The sequence below is a fragment of the Ascaphus truei genome, chromosome 22 (assembly GCF_040206685.1).
Source record: "Ascaphus truei isolate aAscTru1 chromosome 22, aAscTru1.hap1, whole genome shotgun sequence".
Lineage (NCBI taxonomy): Eukaryota > Metazoa > Chordata > Amphibia > Anura > Ascaphidae > Ascaphus > Ascaphus truei.
In genome coordinates, this window is record NC_134504.1 from 12,655,106 (window position 1) to 12,674,518 (window position 19,413).

At 51.8% G+C, this 19,413-nt stretch overlaps 2 protein-coding genes across 2 annotated transcripts; one reads left to right on the forward strand and one right to left on the reverse strand.

Moving 5' to 3' along the window:
• Positions 1–1,424: 1,424 nt before the first annotated feature.
• Positions 1,425–7,986, forward strand: TK1 (thymidine kinase 1). Its single transcript, XM_075580007.1, has 7 exons — positions 1,425–2,080; positions 5,765–5,796; positions 5,916–6,029; positions 6,250–6,343; positions 6,421–6,510; positions 6,596–6,715; positions 6,830–7,986. Exons 1-7 carry the CDS (start codon positions 2,015–2,017, stop codon positions 7,019–7,021), a joined length of 708 nt encoding a protein of 235 aa, XP_075436122.1. The 5' UTR covers positions 1,425–2,014; the 3' UTR covers positions 7,022–7,986.
• A 1,423-nt stretch (positions 7,987–9,409) lies between these two features.
• On the reverse strand, positions 9,410–15,376 carry SYNGR2 (synaptogyrin 2). The gene is made up of 4 exons (XM_075580008.1): positions 15,217–15,376; positions 12,642–12,879; positions 11,361–11,497; positions 9,410–10,798 (listed from the first exon to the last, which is right to left on the reverse strand). Exons 1-4 carry the CDS (start codon positions 15,313–15,315, stop codon positions 10,604–10,606), a joined length of 669 nt encoding a protein of 222 aa, XP_075436123.1. The 5' UTR covers positions 15,316–15,376; the 3' UTR covers positions 9,410–10,603.
• Between the last annotated feature and the right edge of the window lie 4,037 nt (positions 15,377–19,413).

Consider the following 19,413-nt stretch of genomic DNA (forward strand, 5'->3'; position numbering starts at 1 on the left):
AAATGCAAGACTCCAATATTACCTAGCAATGCCCAGCATATTTATATAAGGACTTATATACTATAACCATATTATTTATATATATATATATATTATATATATATAAATAAAACCAAGAAAATAAAGCGCACGCTCCATGTGTAAAATAAATATGGCAATTTAATTAAACTGGACAAATCTGAAATCATCTCACTCACAAACGCCAGATATTTTTGAGCATTGAATGAGTGAAAATGGAAAAATACACAACTTGAGCGCTATACCCAAAGCGGTAATTGTGCACATAATGTGTAAATTATATGTTACCAATAATGTAATGCAAAACATATACAAATTCAATATACTGATTAATTGTGTATAAGTGCAATAAGTGTTGAGTGACCACCTAATTCTGAAGTCCTGCAGCCGGGAGGTCACTAGGGATCGTCCAAATCCTATACTAGTAGTCCTTATAGAAAGATTGTCCTCCTTGGCGCTGTTCTTCACTCCGTGCTCCGCGCAGTATATAAGAGAAGAATAAAGAAAGACACGGTGTATAATATCATACAGCGTAAGTGACAGTAACGCCTCTGTGATCAGGTCGCTGGAACCGGATGTGGACACCTAACGATAATTCATTTCAGATTATGATGTTATCAGGCGACAGCAACAGGTGCAGCAGCCGCGTCGTTCCCATAGGCCGCATGGAGGTTGTAGCCAGCGCATGCGCAGAAGTACACTTGCCCCCCCCCCCCCCCCCCTCTTACAGCCCTCATGCCCACTAATGGCCATCAGCTACTGCGCATGCAAGCCACGGGCCTCTGTGCCACGGGCCTCTGCGCATACGGGCCACGGGCCTCTGCGCATGCGGGACACGGGCCTATGCGCATGTGGGCCACCTAAGGTCGCGCTTATAGTCCATGCTGCGGCGACGCTGACGTCATGCTGTGGTAGCTGAAAAATCACATTTAATGTACTTCCAGCGATTGCGACCACGCCGTGGCGCCACTCCTACTATAAGCGCAAGCGATTCAATACATTTGTTTTGACGCGATGGCGCGTTGCCGTGACTATAAGAGCGGCCTTATTTATGCGCATGCGCGACGGGAGCGGTTTTTCGTTACAAGGCAATACATTTTTCCCATGGAGGGGGAGAGGGGGGAGGAGAGAGGGTAAGAGAGAGAGGGTAGAGGGGGAGATAAGGGGAGTGGGGGGGTAAGGGGAGAGGTAAGGGGAGAGGGGGGGGGGTAAGGGGAAAGGGGGGGGTAATGGGAGAGGGGGGGTAAGGGGAGAGGGGGGTAAGGGGATAGGTGAGGGGAGAGGGGGGGGTAAGGGGAGAAGGGGGGGTAATGGGAGAGGGGGGTAATGGGAGAGGGGGGTAAGGGGAGAGGGGGGTAAGGGGAGAGGGGGGTAAGGGGAGAGGGGGGGTATGGAATGGATAGAGGGGGAAAAAAAGATTTTCCCGCCCAGTCACTCGGACCTGTCAATCACTTTGCCCATTTCATGTAGTCACGGTGTGAGGACTCGTTAGCCCCGCCCACCCGTATGCGGCGTGTGATTGGCGGACGTGTGTGATCTCATTGGAGGAGGGTCTTATTGAAATTAAACCGTCTACAGCGCGGGAATCCGTCAGGCTGAGGAGAAGTCTGGTAACCGCCCCTGTAAATGCCCCTTTAACGCCCCGCTCCCGCCAACAGCCCCTCTAACTCCCTGCCCCACTCCCGCCAACCGCTCCTGTGACTGCCTCTCTCCCGCCCCAGTAACTCTCCCTGCCAACTGCCCCAGTAACTCTCCCGCCAACTTCCCCTCTCCCTCCCTGCCAACTGCCCCTGTAACTCTCCCTGCCAACTACCCCTGCCAACTGTCCCTTCCAACTGCCCCTGTAACTCTCCCTGCCAACTGCCCCTGTAACTCTCCCTGCCAACTGCCCCTGTAACTCCCTGCCAACTGCCCCTCTCCCGCCAACTGCCCCTCTCCCGCCAACTGCATCTCTCCCGCCAACTGCATCTCTCCCGCCAACTGCCCCTCTCCCGCCATGAACTGCCTGGCTGTGTCAGACATCACGCCCGGCTCCCCCAGCAAGAACCGTGGCCAGATCCAGGTGAGGATTTATATCCCTCTCTGTATACACCAGCAGTGTGTATATGTATATATGTCTCTCACTGTATACACCAGCAGTGTATATGTATATATGTCTCTCACTGTATACATCAGCAGTGTGTATATCTATATATGTCTCTCTCTGTATACATTAGCAGTGTATATGTCTCTCTCTGTATACACCAGCAGTGTGTATATGTATATATGTCTCTCCGTATACACCAGCAGTGTGTATATGTATATATGTCTCTCACTGTATACACCAGCAGTGTATATGTATATATGTCTCTCACTGTATACATCAGCAGTGTGTATATCTATATGTCTCTCTGTATACATTAGCAGTGTATATGTCTCTCTCTGTATACACCAGCAGTGTGTATATGTATATATGTCTCTCCGTATACACCAGCAGTGTATATATGTCTCTCTCTGTATACACTAGCAGTGTATATGTCTCTCTCTGTATACACTAGCAGTGTATATGTCTCTCTCTGTATACACTAGCAGTGTATATGTCTCTCTCTGTATACACTAGCAGTGTATATGTCTCTCTCTGTATACACTAGCAGTGTATATGTCTCTCTCTGTATACACTAGCAGTGTATATGTCTCTCTCTGTATACACTAGCAGTGTATATGTCTCTCTCTGTATACGCTAGCAGTGTATATATGTCTCTCTCTGTATACGCCAGCAGTGTATATATGTACAGGCAGTCCTCGTTTTACAACGCTTCGCTTTACAACGAATGGCTTATCCAACGCTATGCAATGCATACCTATATTCATTTTTACACAAATACACCTCCAAACCCCCAATACATATACAAATACACCCCCAAACCCCCAATACATATACCAATACACCTCCAAACCCCCCCATACATATACCAATACACCTCCAAACCCCCCCATACATATACCAATACACCTCCAAACCCCCCAATACATATACAAATACACCTCCAAACCCCCCAATACATATACAAATACACCTCCAAACCCCCCGATACATATACCAATACACCTCCAAACCCCCCAATACATATACAAATACACCTCCAAACCCCCCAATACATATACAAATACACCTCCCAACCCCCCAATACATATACCAATACACCTCCAAACCCCCCCAATACATATACATATACACCTCCAAACCCCCCGATACATATACAAATACACCTCCAAACCCCCCCATACATATACCAATACACCTCCAAACCCCCCCATACATATACCAATACACCTCCAAACCCCCCCATACATATACCAATACACCTCCAAACCCCCCCATACATATACCAATACACCTCCAAACCCCCCAATACATATACAAATACACCCCCAACCCCCCCCCAATACATATACAAATATACCTCCAAACCCCCCAATACATATACAAATACACCCCCAACCCCCCCCAATACATATACCAATACACCTCCAAACCCCCCCATACATATACCAATACACCTCCAAACCCCCCAATACATATACAAATACACCTCCAAACCCCCCCATACATATACCAATACACCTCCAAACCCCCCGATACATATACAAATACACCTCCAAACCCCCCGATACATATACAAATACACCTCCAAACCCCCCGATACATATACAAATACACCTCCAAACCCCCCGATACATATACAAATACACCCCCAATAATAAAACGCTGCACCCGGTGCCGGGTCTCTCGGCAGCGGCGGAAGTCAGCTGGGCTAAGCTTCCGCCTCGCCGGCGTGAGAGGGAGGCCCGGCGCACACAACAGGTGCCTGCAGCGGGGCAGGACCGGCAGCAACTGCTGTGACCTGCAGCCGAGCCCCTGCCACCGGCCCCCCCGCAGTTCTGCCACCCACCGGCCCCCCACAGTCCCACCAGATGTATTGGGGGGGGGTATATTTGTAGATGTATTGGGGGGGGTGGGGGTGTGTTTTTGTATGTATTGGGGGGTTAAGTAAAAGTTACGCACTAAAAAAATATTTCCGTGGTACAGTAGGTGCGCTATGGGTTGAAGGGGGAGGCGGCGGTCTGCTCCTTTCATTTGTCCTGGGCCCCATGATTTCTGTTGGCGGCCCTGATCTCACACACACAATCACACTCCCACACACACAATCACACTCCCACACACACAATCACACTCCCACACACACAATCACACTCCCACACACACAATCACACTCCCACACACACAATCACACAATCACACTCCCACACACACAATCACACTCCCACACACACAATCACACAATCACACTCCCACACACACAATCACACAATCACACAATCACAATCACACTCCCACACACACAATCACACTCCCACACACACAATCACACTCCCACACACACAATCACACACTCCCACACACACAATCACACACTCCCACACACACAATCACACACACACACAATCACACTCCTACACACACAATCACACAATCACACTCCCACACACACAATCACACTCCCACACACACAATCACACTCCCACACACACAATCACACTCCCACACACACAATCACACTCCCACACACACAATCACACTCCCACACACACAATCACACTCCCACACACACAATCACACTCACACACAATCACACTCCCACACACACACACACAATCACACCCCCACACACACACACACACAATCACACTCCCCCACACACACACACACACACACAATCACACTCCCACACATACACACAATCACACTCCCACACACACACAATCACACTCCCACACACACACAATCACACACAATCACACTCCCACACACACAATTACTCAATCCCATAGACACACACAATCACTCTCAAACACAAAATCCCACCCCCCCTCTCCCTGCACTCACACACAGACACATTCCCCCTCTCCCTGCATCAGAAGCAATTTGATTGGTTACAGCCTGTCACATGAGGAGACCGTCTCTGTAAAAATCAAATTCTACGGACTACAGAGATTCATGTCTCTTCATCGCTCCGTCGCGCATGCTACAGCTTAAATGCATTTGTTTGGAAGTGACGTCGCCGGCACTATAAGCGCAGCCTTAGACAGGTCTGCACCCTGCCTTTCAACCATTATCACCTAGCATACAGTACTCCCACTGCAGCAAGGGATTCTGGGAAATTACATGCAAATGAGCACACTGTCACCCATCATAACTTAAAATGTGTATGGTAAACCTACCCGGCCTCGACAATTGCAAAGCCAGTACAATCAACCTCACACTGAAGAGACCCATCAAGGTTGAAACATGTCTGTGAGTGGTTTAACTGGCTTTGCATCTAATCGCATGCTGTGTGAACAGCAGAGCATTTGCTTATATGGGTTCCATGTAAATGGCTTTCAGCCAAAAAGTGACGTGTGCTCATTTGCATGTCATTTCCCAGAATCCCTTGCTGCCGTGAAAGCACTGTATGCTAGGCGATAATGGTTGAAAGGCAGGGTTGCAGACCTGTCTATCTCTCTGTATACACGTGTACGTGTGTGTGTGTGTGTGTGTGTGTGTGTGTGTGTGTGTGTGTGTGTGTGTGTGTGTGTGTGTGTGTATCTGTCTCTGTATACGTGCGCACACCAGTAGTGTATGTATTCCGAAGAGCTTACAGCACCACATAACATACTTCGATTGTATGTATTTTACCCACAATCTTCTTTTCTTTTTATCTTCCAGGTGATATTTGGGCCGATGTTTTCTGGTAAGAGGTGAGTTCTTGCACCCCTGGCGGCAGTGTGTTGTACACGTCCCTGTGTGGGGGTGGGGGTCTGGGGGAATCCTCTCCCATGAGGTGTAACCTGAAGGTGTTTCCTGCGCTTGTTTCCAGCACAGAGCTCATACGCAGAGTCCGCAGGTTTCAGATAGCGCAGTACAAGTGCCTGGTGATCAAGTATGCCCGGGACACGCGTTACAGCAAAGAGATGGTTGCCACGCATGACCGGTGAGTGATGCACGCATGTACCGAAACGCCTTGCAAAACAGTGAGTGTTTATAAACACGAGTCCTGTGTTAAGTCTGTCCTCCTTTAGTTTGTGGTTAAATTGTACTAATGATGGTCCAGTCACCCTGAGGTTCATAACGATGATTCCATCATTGATTGCACCTTGTAACTCTGTGCGTACAATGCAAGCGTCTTATAATACGATCACTTTGTCCTGCAGGACCACAATGGATTCTGTGTCCGCATGCCAGTTAGTGGACGTCCTGCCGGAGGCGCGGGTTTCCTCTGTGATAGGAATAGACGAGGGCCAGTTTGTAAGTATCTGTTTATGTAACACGGAGGCGGTTACTCGCTGCGATCTGCTCACAAACCCTAATCATGTCCCCTTCAGTTCTCAGACATCGTGGAGTTCTGCGAGGAAATGGCCAACGAGGGGAAGACGGTGATTGTCGCTGCGCTGGATGGAACGTTCCAGAGGAAGGTGGGTATGGGGCATATTACCCGCTCTGATCCCTGGGTTTGCATGTGGCCTGCACCTCACCCCCTTTCCCCCTGGCCGCTCCTAGGCTTTTGGAGACATCCTGAGTTTGGTGCCGCTGGCGGAGAGTGTGGTGAAGCTGAATGCCGTGTGCATGGAGTGTTACCGGGAGGCGGCCTACACCAAGAGACGAGGGGCAGAGACAGAGGCAAGTCACGCCGCAGCTCACTTCATGAAGGGCTGGTTACTTTGTCAGCTCCTCCAGCACGCGTGTGCCTGTTCCTTGTGCCGCCTGCCTCCTCACTATGTCCTCTCCCTGCAGGTGGAGGTGATTGGAGGAGCTGATAAGTACCAGTCTGTGTGCCGCCCCTGTTACTTCAGGAAGCAGCTGCCTGCCGCGGGAGGAAAAGAGAACCAGCTGCTGCACAGCGCCATGGATACCGCACCCTGTCCGATCGGCGCTAAGCTGCCCGCAATCGCTTCCCCCCGCAAGCCCCTAGCACCGCGGAATTGAGGCTAGGCCTTAAGGAGGACGACCCACAAGTGTCATGTCTTATATATAACCCTCAGTCAAGAACTTCCTTTTTTAATAGTCCGTGCAGTATATAGAAGTTGGGCGCTTTGGGTAGAATAACGCTTAATGGCGTCTAGAATAGAACACCACACAACAACCATCTCCCGTACGATATAAATGGAAGAGCTTCATAGTTTAGACAAGATAATAGACGCGGGGAACGCGCATACGTTTTTAAAATGACCACGCAAAAAAAAAAAGTGTGACCTCCCTTTCTCTGGTTACTCGTGATTCAGCGTAGGAAACCGTACGGACTATCGCGGGGATGCTTTTATGTATGGAGTATTGGGATAGATAGAGGGGAGCATATTCATTTCTGTCTGTGGTGGTAATAACCGATTAATTTAAAGCAAAGTATTAGAAATGTTACCCCCCCCCCCCCTTCCCCAGAACTATATTACAGTGGTTGTTGCTTGATTATGAATTTGGGTAGTATTGGTTATATTATTACTGATACGCATTTATAATTCATGTTTCTTATGGATTTTACATAATGTATACATGTGTTTTTTTTTTTTTATATATCAGCAATGTTTTTGATTAACAAAGTTTTGATTTATTTATTGTGATTATGTACAAGTACCATTGATTTATTTTTGTTATAATATATATTTTTTTTCCATGTGCTGTTATCTTAGAATCAGCTTTTTAGTATGCTTTAGCACTTATTGATATTATTTGATTTTGTTCGTCTGTCTGTTTTCCCTATTGATCTGTTCGGACCCGATTAGTGACCGACGTGGGTAGCCATGTCTGGTGACTCGTCATTAGTGCACGACGTCCTATCGATGGAGAATGTGTTAACGTCTATGCCTTCACACCGTGATAAAGCGCGGTTAGCGTCAAACGCATAGGTGCTTTATTTTTTTTTACTCAATACTCTGATCTAATAAATATTTTTTTTATTGGAGTGTCCCTCGGCTTCTCTTTGCGCAACGTTAGCGCTCCGCACCCCCGTCGCTCCTATCTTTTTTTCAATAGCTTGGATCTCTGCGAAGTGAGTGCGCTGCCAGTGAGGCTGCAGGTGGGCACAGTGCTGTGCAGGGATGAGAATGCCTAGTATGGGGGGTGGGGGTGAGATTTACTGCCTTTCGACCGAATCCCAGTGTATTAAATGACTGTGCTGTGAAAACACAAGGAGGGGAGATAGTGTATTAATGATTTCTCTTCGTACTTTTCAGCTAAATGCTGATGTTTTAATAGTTTGCAGCCGCCCCTTCCTTTTCCTGTGTGATGATTTATATAGAGACACTTTGATAAAAGCTCTTCTGCGCTGCGAGACATGTCAGTGTGATTCACAATTTGTGATTAAATCATTTTGTAGTTCACCCCCCTTCTACTGGCTTATTATTGTGGTTCGATACTCTTTGGCTTCCTGCCAACTTCCTATATAAAGAGGCAGAAAGCTTCCCCAGACATGCTAAAGTATGGGGAGGAGAAAGCATTGCTATGCCTTGTGATTTCCTGCTGTAACAAAGGGTTAATGATGGGCTGTGACATTGAGCAGCGCTGCATTGCCCGTGTCTGCTCCTGTAGACACAGTGTGCCACGTGTTGCATTGTAGCACGTAGGAGCGCCGTGTTTGTATAATGAAAGCCTCTGCAACGCCCTCTCACGGTGACCGTTACAGCAGTGACCGGCCTCCATGTGACACTGTTGGTCATTTGTCCAAAGTATACTGGCCGAAATGCACTTTAAAAAAATAATAATAATTTATATACCACTGGGCGTGTAAATCCGTTTCCGTGACATTTTACCTGTAGTGCACAAAGCGCTGTGACGCACAGGAAGCGTGATTAGTGTGCAGCTGCTGGCGTGTGCCGAGGCTGTGCCAGGTTCCTCCACGTGGCCGGAGGCACCAGCTGCTTGTTTGTTATGGCACGGTGTGTGAAATGTGAGGTGTTTATAGCCAGTCTTCTTTGGCTATATATAGAGCCAGTATCACAAGACCTCGGTTACAAGAAACGGAGGGGACGCTGTGCGTGGCCAGATAAAACCTTTATTATAAACACCAAAATATGCATTTAAAACCACGCAAGAAATGTCTATCCTCTGATCAAACCCCAGCACCAAAATAATCTGCTCTACCCACCGCCATCATTCAGACACCAAGATACGCTGTGGGGAATGGCAGGAACACGTTCTGCTTACATACAAGACGGCTCTACAGCAAAGGCAACATCAGTATTCCTAACCCTCCTCTCCCGTCCGGATGCCACTGTCCGAGATCAAGAACCATTTGGCAGAGTTAGTGATAGGCAATCCCCCTCGATATATACATCAAGTTAGGAGTCTTTTGTATGAAATAACCAGGGGGGGGGGGGGGGGTTTAACAGGTTATTGAAACCCCTTTGCCTCTGGAAACAAAGGGGGATAAGTAACATTTTGGCTGGTCGTGGCATTAATCTGACACCCGTAGGCGCCCCCCCCCCTTGCAGTTACTGAGACACACCTAATAACCCCTCGTGGTCGCATTGGTAACATCAATGTAAAAGATTATTCAATCCTAGTTATACAGCGGTGCAAATGGAAGCAGGATTAGCGCGTGCCACGGTGTCAACCGTGAAATAAGGCGAAAAATCCATTCCTCGCCCAAAATAGCAAGTCTCCGTCTACAAACTATACCACAGCTACATGCTCCTCCCAAATGTAATCCTGCAGCAGGACGCATCAAATACCAAGTATCTTACTGACTCAAAGGCACATAAATATCCAGTGCTTACATAGCAAAGACCTTTAGTAGTTACTGGAAGGGTGTAAGGCCGCAATTATAGTTGCTGCGTGACCGAGCGCATGATGTCACACAGGCCTGTTCTCCCGCATTGGCTGTACTGCGCAGGTGACGCGCCCGTCGCGCAAAAAAACATTCATTTGTATTTTCAAAACTGGCCCGCGCGGACGTTCTGCAGCGCTAACGCGCACTATGAGCGGCCTCATTGAGGAACCCATTTGTACTGGCGGCGATACGGCCCCTATAATCGCGGCCCAAGAAACCACAGCAGAATGTGGGAGGCAGATGGTGAAGACGAGCCTTGGGTGGAAATCTGAATTTAAAAAAAACACCCTCGCTGATGTTTTGGGCCGAGTAAGGTCTTTCAGGATACGACAAGTGCTTCGAGGTATGGAGGGGGAGGCTGGGTCATATGATGCAAGAGCCTGCCCAGCTGTAACATTTTCCCAAACCCATCCCCGCCTGAGCTCTGCTCGCGTCTCCAAACCAATTACTTTTAATGATGGGATGAGTGAGAAGACGCCTTGTGCCGACGCTTCTAAATTCAGGAGACGCACAGCAGCAGGTAACGGGTTGGGACATGTCCACGTGTATGCAGGTCACACCCACTCGCTTCCTGCGCAGACACGACCTGCAGGAAGTAAAAACTTAAGGCAAAGAACGGCAAGGAAGAACGGAGCGCGCGGAGGGAATCCCAGGCTGGGAAGGCCAGGGTGGTAGTTCTGTATGCAGGCTGCAGGCGTCCCATCTCTCAGCCACGGTCAGCACTCCTGCACAGTGAGCTTTCCTGCTCAGTACACCGGGGGCTCATACCCGTCTCCCATGTCAGGGTTGTTGGTAAACGGAGGGTGCTGGTAGCTCTCGCTGACGGAGTTGGGGTAGCTGGAATAAGGGGGGATGTTGTCCTGTGTGGGATCCACGTAGTTTGGTTTGAAGTCGTCCACTCCTATTCTGTATCTCTTGTATGCCAGACAGGCGAGTGGGACCTGCGAGGGGAGGGAGGTCAGACTTAATACTTAGATTGTAAGTTCTTCGGGGCAAGCACTCCCCTTCCTATTGTTACTGTCATGTCTGAAGCACTTAATCCCATTACGTGTTATGTGTATTACTGCTGTGAAGTGCTATATAAAGCTATACAGTACTCCGTGCAACTCAATACAGTCCAGGGGTGCGCAAACTGGGGGGGGGGGGGGGGTGAAGCACCTTAAGAGGCCCCGCGCTCTTCCCCACAACATTTAAATGAAATGCTGGGGGAGCACGTGAGGCCTCTAAATCCCTTACCTCGTCTCCGGTGACGCATCACATGACTGTGGCATCAGAAAACGCTGGAGAAAAAGTAAAGGGGCGAGGCGGGCCCACAGACAAAAGTTTATAGACCCCTGATCTAGTCTAGCACACCTCATGGGTTCTCTCGCACCACCAGGATTAGCATAAAAAACCCCTGCGTGTCCCCTCGTTATCTCTGGTATCACAAGAACACAATTCAATGACCTGACAGAGCTCCCGAAGGACCCAAAAGATGGACTTAGAAGAATCCCCCTCACGTACCCAAGAGAGGATGGAGAAGAAGGTGAACGCGATGGCCGCCCGGGCGTTACTCGCCCCGATATCAATGTTGCCTGTCGTTGACGCCCACTGGTTGGCCAGGAAGCAGAAGCCCACAAACCACAGGAAGCTCCAGAGTGCTGCAGGAAACGGACAATTAACCCGAGCGTCAGCAAAGGTCACAGGTGTGAAGCATGGCTCGGACTTCAGCCAATCAGAATGCTTCGTCCTGCACAGGCACTACCCACACTGAACTGGAGCCTTCCAATTGGCCCAGACAGTTGTCATGGATACAGTCTCGCCCCCTTACCTCTAGCAAGGACAGGTTTATAATGAATGCACTGCTAATCCCGAGGGTAGTTCCGGGTTCGAATCTCGGTGTCGGCTCCTGAACTGGGGCCGCGGCATCAAACTTTAGATCAGGCTGGCCAACTTCAGTCTTCAAGGGCCACCAACAGGTCAGGTTTTCAGGATATCCCTGCATTGGCGCAAGGCAGCTCAATCGTTGACTGGTAGCAGGGATATCCGGAAAACCTGTCCCGTTGGTGGCCCTTGAGGACTGGAGTTGGCCGCCTCTGCACTAGATTTTAAACTTTCAGGGCAGGGAGTGTGCGTATAAATATTATGTACACCACTGAGCTCTCTGTCAGAATATACATTTACTATCACTCAGTCTCTGAGTGGGGGTCTTTGTTCAATGTATGTCTCCACCGACTCCCCCCATCCTGCCATGGTTGTGTTCCCCTACTCTCCCCCCCCCCCACCCATCCTGCCATGGTTGTGTTCCCCTACTCCCCCCCCCCCATCCTGCCAGGGTTGTGTTCCACCTACTTGCCCCCCCTGCCATCCTGCCAGGGTTGTGTTCCCCCTACTTCCCTCCCCCCCACCATCCTGCCAGGGTTGTGTTCCCCCTACTTCCCTCCCCCCCCTGCCAGGGCTGTGTGTCCCCCCGACCCCCCACCCCCATCCTGCCAGGGCTGTGTGTCCCCCGACTCCCCCCCCATCCTGCCAGGGCTGTGTCCCCCCCCGACTCCCCCCCCCATCCTGCCAGGGCTGTGTCCCCCCCCGACTCCCCCCCATGCTGCCAGGGCTGTGTCCCCCCCCCCCGACTCCCCCCCATCCTGCCAGGGCTGTGTGTGTCCCCGACTCCCCCCCCCCATCCTGCCAGGGCTGTGTCCCCCGACCCCCTCCCCATCCTGCCAGGGTTGTGTGTCCCCCCGACCCCCTCCTGCCAGGGTTGTGTGTCCCCCGACCCCCTCCCCATCCTGCCAGGGTTGTGCTCACCAGAGAACCCCAAGTCTGCCAGCACCAGGTACTTGCGGTAAGTGGCGTTGCTGAGCGTGGGGAAGTAGACATCCAGCCCCAGGAATAGCAGAGCTGCCAGGAAGGCGATGACCCCGATACCCACGCCGTAGTGACAGGCGTCGCTGTTGCGGTTGAAGATGCACCAGGTCTCCCCCGATTTGGAGTCAGACATGTATCCGTCACCCAAAATGCAGGCAAAGACGATGAGAGCGAAGACCTGCAGGGCGACAGGGCACAACTCTATAATGGCGCGGAGTAGCGCTACAAACATTCCTGTTACTTAAAGGAGCTGACGGTTTTTTTTTAATTTAATTTTTCCCCTTTAATATGTGCATCAATGCAATCCACACCATGATAAGTCATTAGCTAAGTTGCCGATCGGCAAAGATTCGGCTCGGGGGTTCACTAAATGTCAGTGCAGCAGAAGAGGACCAAAGATGCAAAGTTCTGTGGGGAAGATCATGTGACCAGGCAGTCACTAGATACAACTGGTGCACTGCTAGAGAGAGGGCAGGGCTCAAAAGGGGTGTGCTAGCGCCTGTTTCAGAAAAGGAAGGGGATGTGACTTTGTAAATGGTTGCTATAGAAACAAAAAATGCTGTTTACATTATAATACATTAAAAATGTTATTCAGAGTTGTTTAAAAAAAGCGCTACAAGTATTTTCTCATAGTACTAATTTATTTTAAAAAAAAAGCCACACGTAGGATATTGCCTGGTCTGCAGCTTTGCTATAGACTATGTGACCAACACTAGACGCAGTCCGATGTAAAGGTTCAGCCCTACAAAGCCGCTCCAAACATTGCTGTTAAAACTCGGAAGATTCAGTTACCATTGAAGTAACCGTTCCGTGTAAGATTAATATTGATCACGTGTCGGTAACACGGGATCTAAGCTCGTCCTGTGTGACTAATGATGACTTAATGATAACTTTGCAAACAAGAATGCAAAGGGGAGAGGTGTTTAACTGCGGTTCGGAGGACTGACAAACAGTCTGATCACTAAAGGCTTTAATTTAAAAAAAAAAAACACTTGTTTACCACAGAAATGTGTGCACCCCCTCTCTTATTAACCCCTCCACGGTCAGAGTCCAGCAGCCTGTAATGTTAATGCTGCTGGCAGTTCCTAATAACACGTCAACTAAACCTGGACCCAGCCATAAAACCGGATCTGCAGCCACCCCTCCCCCCCGTGTGTGTAAGCTGCCCCTCCCTGAGGAATCGCAGGAATCCCTCCACACAGGCAGTGCAGAGGTTGGGTTATCAATCTGCAGGGAGGAGGGGGGTCCTGTCTCACAGCTTTATTACATCTATGGCGGTATTACTTAGGAATGTTCCCTGCATATAACGTGATCTCTTGTAAACAGAGCACACGTATCCCACACAGGATTCACATGACAGGCATGTGACTGAGGAGGAGGAGGAAGGGGGGGGGGGAAGAGATGCGGAGATTCCCCAGGACTCAGAGGGGGGGGGGGGGGGAGAGGTACAAGGGGGATACCCCGCTAGAAGGCGCAATATGGAGAGTGATGCCCCACACTAGGGGGCGGTATATGATGGTGATATCCCAACAGAGGGCGGTATATGGGGGGTGATGCCCTGCTAGAGGGCGGTATATGGGGGGTGATGCCGTGCTAGGGCGCGGTATATGGGGGGTGATGCTCCGCTAGAGGGCGGTATATGGGGGGTGATACCCCGCTAGAGGGCGGTATATGAGGGGTGATGCCCCGCTAGAGGGCGGTATATGAGGGGTGATGCCCCGCTAGGGGGCGGTATATGGGGGGTCATGCTCCGCTAGAGGGCGGTATATGGGGGGTGATGCCCCGCTAGAGGGCGGTATATGGGGGGTGATGCTCCGCTAGAGGGCGGTATATGGGGGGTGATGCTCCGCCAGAGGGCGGTATATGGGGGGTGATGCTCCGCTAGAGGGCGGTATATGGGGGGTGATGCTCCGCTAGAAAGCGGTATATGGGGGGTGATGCTCCGCTAGAGGGCGGTATATGGGGGGTGATGCTCCGCTAGAGGGCGGTATATGGGGGGTGATGCTCCGCTAGAGGGCGGTATATGGGGGGGGTGATGCTCCGCTAGAGGGCGGTATATGAGGGTGATGCTCCGCTGGAGGGCGGTATATGGGGTGGGGAGTGATGCCCACGCTAGAGGGTGGTATATGGGGTGGGGAGTGATGCTCCGCTAGAGGGCGGTATATGGGGGGTGATGCTCCGCTAGAGGGCGGTATATGGGGGGTGATGCTCCGCTAGAGGGCGGTATATGGGGGGGTGATGCTCCGCTAGAGGGCGGTATATGAGGGTGATGCCCCGCTAGAGGGCGGTATATGGGGGTGATGCCCCGCTAGAGGGCGGCATATGGGGGGGATGCTCCGCTAGAGGGCGGTATATGGGGGTGATGCTCCGCTGGAGGGCGGTATATGGGGGTGATACTCCGCTGGAGGGCGGTATATGGGGGTGATACTCCGCTGGAGGGCGGTATATGGGGGGTGATACTCCGCTGGAGGGTGATACTCCGCTGGAGGGCGGTATGTGAGCGGGGGGCACTCACGGCGCAGCAGAGCCTCAGCACGGTCTCCGGTCGCTGCAGGAAGCTCTCGCAGCTAAAGCTGCCTCCGGCCTTGGCCGCTCCGTACGCTCCGGTCTCCATGCTGTTCTCTCCGCCACTTCCGGGTGTCACGGGGACACGCCCAGGGGTACACGTCACTGGGTGGGGTCCTGCGAGCGCCCCGCCCCCTCGCGGCCAGGGACCGTCTGAAAAGTGTGAGGGGCGCAGGGAGCAGCACTGACATCCGCTTCATCTCTCTGACCCAGGGACTGGAGCAGTGAAACACTGCAATACCATGTATATTATAACATGCAATGATACCATGTAATTTAACATGCATTTAATATGCGTTTATAACAGCTATGTCAGGTCACACTCCATGTCCTGTGTGTGTCACAGCTATGACAGGTCACACTCCGTGTCCTGTGTGTGTCACAGCTATGACAAGTCACACTCCGTGTCCCGTGTGTGTCACAGCTATGACAGGTCACACTCCGTGTCACGTGCGTGTCACAGCTATGACAGGTCACACTCCGTGTCCTGTGCGTGTCACAGCTATGACAGGTCACACTCCGGGTCCCGTGCGTGTCACAGCTATGACAGGTCCCACTCCGTGTCACGTGCGTGTCACAGCTATGACAGGTCACACTCCGTGTCCTGTGCGTGTCACAGCTATGACAGGTCACACTCCGTGTCCCGTGCGTGTCACAGCTATGTCAGGTCACACTCCGTGTCCCGTGTGTGTCACAGCTATGACAAGTCACACTCCGTGTCCCGTGTGTGTCACAGCTATGACAGGTCACACTCCGTGTCCCGTGTGTGTCACAGCTATGACAAGTCACACTCCGTGTCACGTGCGTGTCACAGCTATGACAGGTTACACTCCGTGTCCTGTGTGTGTCACCGCTATGACAAGTCACACTCCGTGTCCCGTGCGTGTCACTGCTATGACAGGTCACACTCCGGGTCCGTGCGTGTCACTGCAATGTCTTGTCACACTCCATGTCCCATGCGTGTCACCGCTATGACAGGTCACACTCCGGGTCCTGTGCGTGTCACAGCTATGACAGGTCACACTCCGGGTTCCATGCGTGTCACTACAATGTCAGGTCACACTCCATGTCTCATGCGTGTCACAGCTATGATAAGTCACACTCCGGGTCCCGTGCGTGTCACAGGTATGACAGGTCATACTCCGTGTCCCATGTTTGTCACAGGTATGACAGGTCCCACTCCCTGTCCCGTGTGTGTCACAGCTATGACAGGCCACACTCCGGGTCCCATGCGTGTCACAGCTATGACAAGTCACACTCCGTGTCTCATGCGTGTCACAGGTATGACAGGTCACACTCCGTGTCCCATGCGTGTCACAGGTATGACAGGTCACACTCCGGGTTCCATGCGTGTCACAGCTATGACAGGTCACATTCCGGGTCCCGTGCGTGTCACAGCTATGACGGGTCACACTCCGGGTCCCATGCGTGTCACAGCTATGTCAGGTCACATTCCGGGTCCCGTGCGTGTCACAGCTATGACGGGTCACAATCCGTGTCCCATGCGTGTCACAGCTATGACAGGTCACATGCCGAGTCCCATGCGTGTCACAGGTATGACAGGTCACACTCCGGGTTCCATGCGTGTCACAGCTATGATAAGTCACACTCCGGGTCCCCTGCGTGTCACAGCTATGATAAGTCACACTCCGGGTCCCCTGCGTGTCACAGCTATGACAGGTCACACTCCGTGTCCCGTGCGTGTCACAGCTATGTCAGGTCACATTCCGGGTCCCGTGCGTGTCACAGCTATGACGGGTCACAATCCGTGTCCCATGCGTGTCACAGCTATGACAGGTCACATGCCGAGTCCCGTGCGTGTCACGGCTATGACAGGTCACACTCTGGGTCCCATGCATGTCACAGCTATGTCAGGTCACACTCCGTGTCCCATGCGTGTCACAGCTATGACAGGTCACACTCCGGGTCCTGTGCGTGTCACAACTATGACATGTCACACTCCGTGTCCCATGCGTGTCGCAGGAATGACAGGTCACACTCCGGGTCCCGTGCGTGTCACAGGAATGACAGGTCACACTCCGGGTCCCGTGTGTGTCACAGCTATGTCATGTCACACTCCGGGTCCCGTGTGTGTCACAGCCATGACAAGTCACACTCTGGGTCCTGTGCCTGTCACAGCTATGTCATGTCACACTCCGTGTCCCATGCGTGTCGCAGGAATGACAGGTCACACTCCGGATCCCGTGCGTGTCACAGGAATGACAGGTCACACTCCGGGTCCCGTGTGTGTCACAGCTATGTCATGTCACACTCCGGGTCCCGTGTGTGTCACAGCTATGACAAGTCACACTCTGGGTCCTGTGCCTGTCACAGCTATGTCATGTCACACTCCGGGTCCCATGCGTGTCACAGCTATGTCATGTCACACTCCGGGTCCCGTGCCTGTCACAGCTATGTCATGTCACACTCCGTGTCCCATGCGTGTCACAGCTATGTCATGTCACACTCCGGGTCCCGTGCCTGTCACAGCTATGTCATGTCACACTCCGTGTCCCGTGCGTGTCACAGCTATGTCAGGTCACACTCTGGGTCCCGTGCGTGTCACAGCTATGTCATGTCACACTCCGTGTCCCATGCGTGTCACAGCTATGTCATGTCACACTCCGGGTCCCATGCGTGTCACAGCTATGTCATGTCACACTCCGGGTCCCGTGCCTGTCACAGCTATGTCATGTCACACTCCGTGTCCCATGCGTGTCACAGCTATGTCATGTCACACTCCGGGTCCCGTGTCTGTCACAGCTATGTCATGTCACACTCCGTGTCCCATGCGTGTCACAGCTATGTCAGGTCACACTCTGGGTCCTGTGCGTGTCACAGCTATGTCAGGTCACACTCCGTGTCTCATGCGTGTCACAGCTATGTCAGGTCACACTCTGGGTCCCGTGCGTGTCACAGCTATGTCAGGTCACACTCCGGGTCCCGTGCGTGTCACAGCTATGTCATGTCACACTCCGTGTCTCATGCGTGTCACAGCTATGTCATGTCGCACTCTGGGTCCCGTGCGTGTCACAGCTATGTCAGGTCACACTTCGTGTCTCATGCATGTCACAGCTATGTCAGGTCACACTCTGGGTCCCGTGCGTGTCACAGCTATGTCAGGTCACACTCCGGGTCCCGTGCGTGTCACAGCTATGTCATGTCACACTCCGTGTCCCATGCGTGTCACAGCTATGTCAGGTCACACTCTGGGTCCCGTGCGTGTCACAGCTATGTCATGTCACACTCCGTGTCCCATGCGTGTCACAGCTATGTCAGGTCACACTCTGGGTCCCGTGCCTGTCACAGCTATGTCATGTCACACTCCGTGTCCCATGCGTGTTCACAGCTATGTCAGGTCACACTCTGGGTCCCGTGCGTGTCACAGCTATGTCAGGTCACACTCCGGGTCCCATGCGTGTCACAGCTATGTCATGTCACACTCCGTGTCCCATGCGTGTCACAGCTATGTCATGTCACACTCCGTGTCCCATGCGTGTCACAGCTATGTCAGGTCACACTCTGGGTCCCGTGCCTGTCACAGCTATGTCAGGTCACACTCCGGGTCCCATGCGTGTCACAGCTATGTCATGTCACACTCCGTGTCCCATGCGTGTCCACAGCTATGTCAGGTCACACTCCGGGTCCCATGCGTGTCACAGCTATGTCAGGTCACACTCTGGGTCCCGTGCGTGTCACAGCTATGTCAGGTCACACTCCGGGTCCCATGCGTGTCACAGCTATGTCATGTCACACTCCGTGTCCCATGCGTGTCACAGCTATGTCAGGTCACACTCTGGGTCCCGTGCGTGTCACAGCTATGTCATGTCACACTCCGTGTCCCATGCGTGTCACAGCTATGTCAGGTCACACTCCGGGTCCCATGCGTGTCACAGCTATGTCAGGTCACACTCCGGGTCCCATGCGTGTCACAGCGATGTCATGTCACATTCCAGATCCCGTGCGTGTCACAACTATGTCATGTCACACTCCGTGTCCCGTGATGACAGGGCTGTGCGGATTGTAACCAGTGTCCAGCCCAACACTTATTCTTTAAAGAATATTTATTCTGAGATGAATTGTCAGTCACAGTAAATATGGCCTGTCAGTGACTTCACATGTACATGGCGTGTACCTGACCTGCTCT